Source organism: Lagopus leucura, unplaced genomic scaffold (genome assembly GCF_019238085.1).
Source record: "Lagopus leucura isolate 7727_CA_CO unplaced genomic scaffold, USGS_WTPT01 Super-Scaffold_100018, whole genome shotgun sequence".
Classification (NCBI taxonomy): domain Eukaryota; kingdom Metazoa; phylum Chordata; class Aves; order Galliformes; family Phasianidae; genus Lagopus; species Lagopus leucura.
In genome coordinates this window covers 484,639-495,839 of record NW_024962272.1, presented here as the reverse complement: position 1 = coordinate 495,839, position 11,201 = coordinate 484,639, and the positions used below count along the sequence as shown (strand labels likewise).

General features: G+C 45.5%; 1 protein-coding gene across 1 annotated transcript in view; it reads left to right on the top strand.

Annotated features, from left to right (window-relative positions):
* Nucleotides 1–7,873: 7,873 nt before the first annotated feature.
* Nucleotides 7,874–11,201, top strand: part of KIAA2026 (KIAA2026 ortholog) — a 60,558-nt gene continuing 57,230 nt past the window's right edge. The window contains exon 1 of the mRNA XM_042877395.1: nucleotides 7,874–8,490. Coding sequence (XP_042733329.1) covers nucleotides 7,874–8,490 — 617 coding nt within the window. The remainder of the gene's footprint in view (nucleotides 8,491–11,201) is intronic.

The window sequence follows — 11,201 nt, the reverse complement described above, 5'->3', positions numbered from 1 at the left end:
AAACCTTATCTGTTTCCCTCCCCGGGGTGACGTTTAACACGATCTGAGTGGAGAGCTGAGTACAACAGGCATGTATGCTTAGCATGTTCTTAAAGCTCATTGTAATTCTAAGAGTTAAATTTTAATACTAATTTCGAGGTTAACGAAGCAAAACTCTGGCACTGTGGCCTTAGCGACTCTTTGTTGAAACTGTTTATCTCCTTATTCCTGCAAGCTTTTGCCTAACTAGGATTGTCTTGCCACTGCTGGACTCCCTGCATTTGGCTGTTTTTCACACCAGCCTTTCCATTTCCATTTCATGGTTTATGAAAGAAATAAGCAGGCTCCTGCATTTTATTGCCTTATGTGAAAATCTCACGTCTATAGAAATTGTGGATGCTTTCATACTCAGCCTAAAATATTCTATTCAGATCCCTGAATTTGACCTGCTAGGTTTCACTTTACCCAGAAGTCAGAGGCAGGGAATACTGGTCATGTCTGATAGGTGCCTTTTATCCTCTATCCTTTGTGAACTGCAACTACAGTTTACAGTGTTTGTTTGTTTGTTTGTTTTTAAATATTTTGTTTCTTTTCATTTGCTTGTTTGTTTAACTAGAAGAATATTCCTCCCAAAGCATAACTCACATTTCTCCCGTATGGCAAACCTTTATCCATGTGATATTTGAACTTTCCCCTAAAACTTCACGTGTTGTGGATAACAGAAAAATTTCCTGCCATTTTCTTCTGATTCCTTAAGGGTGAGTTCATCCCGTGTAACATTCTGTCTTTCAGAGGAGATCATGCAGACTCACATTTTCAATTTCTTTTTAATCGTTAAAATGATACAAATCTGTACAATGGCATTTTACAAAACTTGCACATCTAATTTCTATTTTATTTTATTTTTGGAAACAAACCAGTGTATATTTGCTTCAAGCATTAAATTCAGCAATTATGTTTATACATTTATTCTTAACTATGTTTCTTCTGGTAGGTGAGTGATAGCTCACACAGTTAATACCTGATGTGGCAAAACACAAATCTTTTTTGTTACATGTCTTCTGCAGTCCGTTTGCTTTTGCTGGCAATGGGGTTCCAAGTCTAACTGAAAGTAGGACATGATTATAATGCCACAGTGCACTCCTGTGGCAAGACTTTCAAGTACAATGATGGACTATTTTGGGATTGGTCAAAGTGAAATATTTTTTCTTTTTCAGTCTAGAAGGCAAAATAACACATTAAGATCGCTATAGTTAGATACTGTATTCTGTTTTCTAGTATAATTCATTTTAGATACTTTTTTTTTCTACTCTTTTATCCTAATTTGAGTGCTTACCTTGAAAAATTTATCTTTTAAACACTCTCTGTGATAAAAGTGTCAATTCCCAATAAGGGTAATTGTCTTTTCTTGCAATCTTCTTCCTTAATCCAGCCCCATTCTTTACTGTAAATTTAATTCCAGAATATAATCTTGATATTTATATTTCACTCACCACCACAGACTGAACATGTTTTCTAAGAAAGTTGCCTGTAGCTGAGATGCTATCACACCACAAACTGGGGACATCAATTTTTATGGTGTCTTGGGTATTTATTCATGAATTGTATGTGAAAATCTGACAAAAATTCTCACAGTCTGAACACAGGGATAGATATTAGCTAGGAGCATTAACTTTTATTAGGCTACTTCATATTACTGGAGAACGTATAAATGAAATTTCAGGCAAAGAGGCCCTTCTTCAAATTAAAATAAAAATAAAAATTAAACAACCCTACAAAGTTGAATATGCTAGATATCATGAAGAAATTCTTTACTGTGAAAGTGGTGAGACACTGGAATAGGTTGCCCAGTGAGGTTGTGGATGCCCACTTCCTCGAAGCACTCAAGGCCAGGCTAAATGGGACTTTAAGCAACCTGCTGTAGAGGGAGGTGTGCCTGCCTACCCCACGGGATCTGGAACTAGATGGTCCCTTCCAACACAAATCATTCTATGATTCTATTTTGTCTCAGTCCTTTTCCCAGGTGAGACCTACAAAACACTTAAAGAATATAAGCATAGAATTAAAACACACATATAACTTGTTGGAATACATAAAAAAGGTGAAAAACAGACACAAGCTATGTAGTTCGTTACAATTCCTCCCCCATCACAAAAACGCATATTTGAGAGCTCACAAATTCTATTTTTGGTTTTCATTAAGAAAACACCCACCTTAAAGAAACCGTGATAGGCACCTGCACGTTGAGAGCCTTTAGGTGGCTGGAAAGATGATAATAGATTACATGATTCAAGTTGAAAGAACTTTTTTGTTGACATTAAGAATCTTTGTGATGTAGTGTTTCTAGTGTTTCCGGAAGAGGCCTTTGGAGTACATGTGCCATACATGGCAATTGTAAGAGGGTGTAGATTGATGTATGTCAGTGAGCAGCTTCACAGCAGACAGATGGCCAGGAGCAAAGAGACACAAGGCACACAGGGCAGAGTCCAAACAAGTCACGGCTACACCACACTAACAAGAGAAACACGAGACATATGATCACAAAAAGTTAGATAATCTAGTTCTAGCCACTCTGCCATGGGCAGGGCTGCCGCCCACCAGCTCAGGCTGCCCAGAGCCCCATCCAACCTGGCCTTGAACACCTCCAGAGATGGGACATCCACAGCTTGTCTGGGCAGCTGAGCCAGCACCTCACTGACCTCATTGTGAAGGATTCCCTCCGAACATCTAATCTACATCACCCCTCATCTACTGTAAAAACGTTCTCCCTTGTTCATCTCGTGGCCCTCCTCTGAACTTGCTCCAACAGCCTTCTTGTGTTGGGCCTCCAAACCTGGATGGCGTAGAGCAGAGGAGAGGAGCATCTGAGGAGGATAAACATCCCTTGCCCTGCTGGCCACTTCATACGTCTCTGCCCTGATGCTAAGAAGCGTCACGGGCTAACTGAGATAGAAATAATTCACCCTTAGTATGCCAGTCCAGATCCACCTGGCACTGGTGAGGATCCACCTGGAGAACTGTGTTCACTTTTCAGCCCCTCAATACAAGAAAAACATTGAGGCCTTGGAGCACGTCCAAAGAAGGGCATCAAAGCTGCTGAAGGGTCTCAAGCACAAGTCTTATGAAGAGAGGCTGAGGGAACTGGGATTATTTAGTTCAGAGAAGAGGAGGCTCAGGAGAGACCTTGTTGCCCTTGATAACTGCCTGAAAGGAGGTTGTGGTGAGGTACCTCTCCTCACTGGTAAACAGTGATAGGACTAGAGGTAATGGCCTTAAGTTGCACCAGGGGAGGTTCAGATTGGATATTAAGAAGTTCATATCAGAAAAAGTGGTAATGCATTGGAACAGGCTGCATTCCATCCCTGGAGGTTTTCAAGAAAAGGATAGACGTTGCACTTACAGACACAGTGTAGTGGGCACGGTGGTGACAGGCTGATGACTGGTCTACATTGTCTTAGTAGTCTTTTCCTAAATTAATGATATTAAGATTTCATTATTGAGTCTTAGCAACCTGATCCACGTGGTGTAGTCAGGTGTTTTTCTGATGTTTTTCAGTGGTATAACTCTTGGGTACTTGGGCATCTGCTTGACGTACTTCTACAACCCATGCAGTGTTTCTATTTGTTGCCCAAATAGGTTTGCATTTGCACTACCAACTGCTGTAACAAATGGGGCACCTGACACTACCATGAGTAGAGGTAGAACACAGGCCACACAGGACTGTTAAAAGGTGAATTAACTCTTGCTGATCAAAATCAGCTTATGTATGGGGATCAGCTTATGTATGGGGATCGGGGAGTCTCAGCACCACCAGTGCACTGTGGTAGTGATCAGCACTTCCAGTTCTATTCTTAGCAACCCCACACAGAAGGGTTCTCTAAGAGATCAGGCAAAGTAGACAGCTGTCTGATGTTCTCCATCTCCAAGGCAGCTATACTAAGAGGGTTCACAGTGGTACTCTTTTGGGCCCTTGAAGAATCCACTCCTGAGGTAATCTATACCAAGGATGCACAGAGCCTCTGGGACAGTCACAGTAGTTTACTTCTGCCACTCATTCCCAATTAGGCTCAATTCAGCTTCCAACAGCTGTTGAGATCCCTCTGTCAGTCCAGAACTAGAGATGTGTTCTGCCCCTTTGTATCTTCATGACACTAGGGTACACTGTATGTCAATGCCCGCTAGACCCTTATACTCCTGTACAAGGCCATCAAATCCACACAGTCCAATAAATTCGATTGTGTCTTTCCTTCACCTGGCTGGAGGCAGGACCTCTCTAATCCTAGTCATTGTATTCATTACTCACTTCATGTGGATGCAAACCAAAAAGTTTGTTATCAAGCTCAGAAATAAGATCAGTCCATCATCTGTGTCTTGGAGACTGCTCACTGGAAACTGGAGTGGCCATTTTCCTGGAATAATCTCCTTTTACAGTTGTTCTTCCTTGCAGCTCATGTTCCCATGCCTCTAGGATTTTCCGTCCTACTTCATATTTTCTCCATGTTCACAAGGTAAAACTATGTGGTGGCACTTGGTGTGTACCCACTGTATCTTCTCAACTGAACTGAAAAATGCTTGCTTCTGCTAACTGAGATGCTGGTATGTGCAGGTGGGGAGAAAGATATATTCCATATGAGTTGCAGAATCTCCTGGGACACCTTATCCACAACTGAAATGCAGACCCATTTGAAAGAAGAGAGATTTTCTTTGTATTGTCAGAGTTGGTCACCAATTCCTTCCCTGTTTGTTCGTCTCTATCTTTCCAGGTCATTACTGCCAGTGAGTTGGCATTAAGCAATGGTGAACTCTGTACAAACTTCCACCACACAGTCTGCATGCACCAGATGCTACCTGAATTTGAGGATAATTGATAGTTGTTCAGGTCAACATTATATACCATCCTCAGCACAGCTAATTCCCTCAGATACTGGATGTTGCTTTCCATAGTGACCAAGTTGCCTGGCTGACATGTAATATTGTCCCTGCAGGAGTATCTTCTTTCTCAGCTGACAAGAGTTGTATCAAGAGGAGGAGAAATCTTTCATATTTTGCAAACACTCTGTCAATGTCCCCTTCCCTAAAAAGGAATCCCAGCTGCCTGGCTTCCATGCTCACTAAGTCCATGTTATTATCCCTGCTGTCCCAGCATCAGAGCAGCCAAGTGACAATGTACTTGCCTGGATAACAGTGAAATCTTCCTGCATATCTCACAGCTCACCTAGGGACAGGAATCGAAGTTACTGACTCAACTATAACTTCTGCCTCTTCCTTCAATTTTCATGATGAACCTGCTATGGATTAGCCTTCCTCATTCTCCCTTCCATAGTAATGAGTTGATTTTCACATCCATTGTTTCTTCTTGTGGTCAGGGGTGATGGATGCTGGCACAGGTTGGTTCTCTGGTTCGACCGCAGAGCCTGTCATGGGGATCAAGTCAGATCCAAAGGGATTTTTTTCCTTTTGAGGATGCAGAATAGTGTTGAACAGTGTTTGGAAGGTGCAGGCCAGAGCCCCTACACAGTGCAGGTAGCTATAAATCTTTGGCATTGAAAAGCTCAGGACATTCATTTTTAAAACATTCTGTCAGCTTTTTAGGATTCTGCACTGGCCTTTTTAATCCTTTTTAGGATTCTGGCCTTTTGGGATGCAAGTGCAGACTGCTGGCTTGTGTCTAGCTTTTCATTCACCAGAAGTTCCAAATCTTTCTCACCAGAGCTGCTCTCAGTGCATTCTTCTGTTTGTATACTCTTCTCTGGAACTGACCTAACCCCAGTGCAAAACCTTGCACATGACCTTATCGAACCTCACATGGTCCCAGTTTGAAGCTTGTCCAGGTATCTTTGGATAGACCCATTTAAGCTCCATATGTCTTGCAGGAAGAACACCACTTCAAAAGGTAACCTTGCATACCGTAGCATCAAATGGGCCCTCAATTAGGACATTATCATACCATGCAAACCCTGTCTGTGGAAGTGCTATTCCACATTTAGTTATTCAAGCTATTACAAGATTTTCTTACAACACTAACAAAGAAACAAAGAATAAATTCCCTAATAGTCACTTCTACTGTCAAACAGAATACTAACATGAGAACTTACTGCTGCAGATTTAGATAAAGGCAACACCAAGCAGATAGCATAATTACTTGCACAACATAAGTGGAAGCCAAGCGTTATGTGTCTCTATGGTATGCCCTCGGACTATGGGATACGCATAGGACAAGCACCATGCAAAATGCACATGGTTACACTCAGGTCAACTGTTCTATGGATTCCTAATTACTTGATGCACAATGGTCTTCCAGTGAGGATCACAGTGTCACCCTCCAGTGTGGAGGTATGCTACTTTCTCTGCTCTACTATCAGAACAAATTTTGTGATGTCTGATTTCATTTGAGCTCTTAATTCAAGAGGAGGTTTTGGAGGAATAACCTGGATAGTTATAATATCAGCAACCAAAAGTGATCTGAAGAGATAGGATCTAGATGAAATAACCTTGTTGGTTATAGTCAGAGACTAAGGTTAGGGAAAACAAGGCTATAGGGGCCTTCTGCCAATCTTCATGTTCTCAGAATCCTGACCTGTATCCAAAAAATATCCAAAACCTGCCTGGGAAGAGCAGCACTGTGAGCTCGGTACTGAGTACCACAGACTCTGCTCTTCTAGGAACATAGCTTGAGAGAAGCATCTATGAAAGCTGGCTGTGACCAAGCATGGGTGAACAGAGGGAGATTTCATGGTGTCCGTAAAGAGTGCAGTAAGGACAGGGATAGTTCTGCAATACTTTGCCACAAAGCTTGTTTTGCTCCTGCCAGGACGGTGTCATGTTTGTTTTCTGCAGCGACCACGCAGAATGAACGATGGTGACCTGAGGGAGGAGCAGAGGACTGCTCAAGTAGAACGTTTCTGGTGTTGTTTCTTTTTGTACATTCGTTGTCTATCGCATAGCAAGGTACTCTATGTTCATGCAGGTTCAACGCTGCGAGCACCAACACATTTCCCAGATATTTAATACTGCCGTGTCCAAGTGACGTTCCCCAGTTCGCTGCTGCCTGTCACAGCGCAGTGGCACTGGAGAGTGTCCACGCGTTCACAGAATACGAGCACCTTCAGGACGGCTCAGAGCTGGCAACCACCGGTCCCGATCCCCCCCGTGCCTAAAGCAACCCCCCGCCCCAGCCCACGGCCGGCACTTTCCCCGCGCCAAACAACCGCGACTTCGCCTGTGCCAACGGCAGCCGCGCGCGGGCGCTCCGAGCGCGTCGCCCCCTGATGACGCCAGCTCACCTGGCGCCCAAAACACCCATCCCCCGCTCGAGCGCATGCGTTCTACGTGAGACGCCGCGTCTCTTTCTCTCGCGCCTCTCCGCGGCCGCAGCGCCCCCTTCCCCCCTCCCCCGGCGCGTCGCCAACGGTCAGCAACGGCTGCCGCCAGCCGTCGCTGTGGGGTGGGCCGCACCGTGAGGCGAGGAGGCGGGAAGGGGAGGTGCTGACGCGAGGGCCGCCCGGCGCCGTGAGCGCTGGCGCCTCGCCCGCCTCCCTTCTTCCCGTCGCTCGCGGGGGATCGGCGGGGGGCTCGGGGCGGGGTATGCGCCGTGCCCGTCGCCGGGGGCGGCCCCTGAAGGCGAGGGCGCGGCTGAGTGGCGGGCGGGGCCGTGCGCGCGGGTCCGGGCACGCCAGGCGAAGGCCGGGGAGAGGCGGGCCCAGCCGGCTGCCGGCCGCCGCCGCTTCCTTCTCGTTCTCCTCTTCCTCGGTGGCCGCCGTCCTCCCCTCGGTGGCGGGGGGCAGGGCTGGGGCCGCCGCTAGGGAGAGCGGCGAGGGCTGAACCGCGTCTCTCTGCCTAGGTGAGCCCGATGTGGATCCCGCGGCCGGGCTCGGGGCAGCGCGGCCCCTAGCTGATGCTGAAGAGCCTGCCCGCGGCTGGCGGCGCCCCTGCAGCCGCCGAGGACCTGTGCGCGCGCGGGGCGGCAGACATGGACTCGGCGCGGCCTGCCGACGTCGCGGAGCGGACAGCGGGGCTCGCCGCGGGCGGAGACCTTTCGACGGAGCGGGCCTCGGTCGGCCGTCCTCGGCGCCGGGAGGAGCGGCGGGACGAGGATGGAAGCGTCGCGGGAGGGGAGAGCGGCGGCTGCTCCTGGGAACAGAGCCTGAGCCCCGAGCTGCAGCAGGGATACCGCATCCTGCGCGAGTTCCTGCTAGAGAAGTACCGGCCTCTGACAGCGCCGTTTTTAAAGCCGCTCACGGATCAGGAATGCGTGAGGGAAGAAGGAGGAGCTGGCTCCCTCTCGGGTCATAATAGCAGCCGCTCTGCTCAGCAGTCACCAACTGGAATGTGGCTGCTGAAAATGGAAGAGAAATTTTCCAGCGGGCAGTACGCAGGGATAGCAGATTTCGTGGGTGACTTCCGGCAGATGCTGGAGACGTGTTACCGGTTGCACGGAGTGGATCACTGGCTGTCCAAACAGGCTCAGAAGCTGGAGATGATGCTGGAACAGAAGCTGGCGTTGCTGTCCCGGTAAGTGTGGAAAAACTGTCGAGGATCTGGCATATGCCGTTTACATAAAGTAGATTATGCAGATGTATTTCTTTTTGGAAAGTAACCTTCTGTTCCTCTTCACATTCAAAACAAACAAACAAACAAAAAACAAAAACAAAATAACCCAGAAACCTGAACTCCAGAACCACGAATGGTTTTAAAAAAACATGTGAGTGATTCCCAGTAGGATCAAACCTTCAAACTCTCAGTACTACCACAAAGAGGAATGGTGCCTACTGGCACCAATTAGGTCTTAATTCAAAATGTTTTGGAGTTTCTGAAGCTTGACATACTAAAATGCAAAGTAGGGCTTAGCATTTCCTGACTAAGATTTTGCATCTGAAAGAAGCCTTTTAGGAACATGGAGACTCAGTTGTTTGGACAAGATGTCAAATGCTCCTTTCTTTATTTTTTGCTGGCAGAAACAAGTGCTGCCCGTGTATGACTGCCTCTGTATGACCGTCTATTTAAAATTAATACCAATCTCAGTTAAAAATACATGATGATTTTTACGCAATTTTTGTGGTCTGCGAAATTTGTAATGCCTTTAAGTAGGAATAAAATGTTGGGCCAAAGTACCTGCTTTGAAATGGATAATTTAGTGTCCCTATTTTTGGAAATAAGGAAATGGAAAATAACACCTAGCATTTATAAACACAGATTTAAATAACAAAATACAAATTGTGATATGTTTAAGCATAAATTCCTTCCTTGGTTTTAAGCCAAAGCAGCTGAGTGTGGAAACATTTCAAGCCATATAGTACAAAGTCCAATCTAAATCAAACTGAAATATGTTTTCCCTTCAGTTTGACACAGGCCAGTCACATTAAAGCTGTGGTGTCTTTTTACCCTGAAATTTCTACTGGTTTTCTGTATGACTTTAGTGTTTTACATGTTAAAATTCCCAAAAGATTTTTGGGAGAGGCTGAAGGTGAACAAGAAGGAACGGTATTAGCAGATATGTAAAGCTGTTCATGTCCATCAAGCTTAAACTTGCTAGTGACACAGGGTATTAGTGCCAGCTGGTAAGAAAAACCTGTCTTGGGTAGTGGGAACACTTGAGGAGTATGGGGAAGAGCTCAACTGAATAAGTGACTGTGAGTATGAACTGTGTTGGTGTATCAGCACTACACGTTTGAAACGGTTGTGCCTAACAGCAGTTAGGAGTAGAATGAAGTAGCTGTGCATAATAGAGTGTGATTGGCTCAAGAAAACCAACTATATTGATTAAAAAAAAAAAGAATCGTGTCTTAAAACTATTAACCCTGGAAAATAGATACCTAATCCAACAGGATTTGAAAGGTTTATTCTAGATTAATCTCTGTATGTAGTATGACACAACATCTCAGCAATATTGAGCACAGGAGTGTTTTGTGGAAGCCTCTGCTGAATTATGTTACTCTCATTGGACTTGATAGGATGTGAGAGAGCTCAGTGCTTTTTATTCGAGATTACATAAGAAAGCAAAGGCAAATTGTGCACAGTGCCATCATATAGTCATACTTATGTTTACTAAAAAATGCAGTTGCTGTTGTCATTCTTTCAGAAATGCAAATGCTTTGGTTCAAATACAAAATATTGAACAGGCTAAAACTTATTCTAGCCTTATCTGTAGGGTATACTACAGATGTACTACTGTGTTAGTGTACTCTTATACTAACACATCAGAGATTTATAAGGATACATCTTTAAAGTTTCTATGTGCGTGGTAAAAGTCATTGGCAGGGCTGCTGCCCACCAGCTGAGGCTCCCCAGGGCCCCATCCAACCTGGCCTTAAATGCTTCAGGGGATGAGGCATCCACAGCTTCTGTGCCAGTGCTACACCGTCTTCTGTGTAAAAATTTTACTCTCAACATCTAACCTTAATCTTTTAGTTTAAAACCATTCTCCCTTGTCCTGTCACTATCAGTCCATGTGAAAAGTTGATTTCCCTCATGGTTGTAAGATCTCTTTAAGTACTGGAAGGCCACAGTGAGGACTTCCTGGAGCCTTCTCCAGATGGTACAAGCCCAGATCCTTCAGCCTTTCTTTGTAGGAGTGCTGCTCCAGCACTCTGATAATTTTTGTGGCCCTGCTTTGGATCTTCTCGAAGAGCTCCATATTTTTAATGTCTTGGGGACACCAGGCTTGGATGCAGTGCTCCAGTTGGGTCCATATGAGATCAGAGCAGAGGAGGACAATTGCCTCCCTGGCCTGCTGACCACCCGTGTCCTGATGCAGCTTGGGATACTGTTGGTACACACTGTTGACTCTCATTGTGCTTTTCAACCACCAGAACCCCTAAGTCTTTCTTGCCATGCTGCTCTCAGTGAATTGGCTGTGGATGCTCTGTCTCTGGAGGTATTCAAGGCCAGATTGGATAGAGCCCTGGGCAACTTGGCCTAGTGCCAGATCTGGAGCTTGATGTCCCTGCTGGTGGTAGGGATGTTGGAATTTAATGATTCTTGAGGACTTTCAACCCGAGCCATTCTATGATGCTTTGAGTTTTCCCCACCTGTATACATATCTGGGATTGCCCTCCTTTAAGTGCGACACCTTGCACTTGGCTTGTTGAATCTCTCTGGGTTTGTGTGGGCCCACTTTTCAAGCTTGTCCAGGTCCTTTGGGTGGCATCCTTTCCCTTTTTAGTATCAACTGCATCACTCAGTATCATTAGCAAACTTGCTGAGAATGCACTCAAACCTTTTTT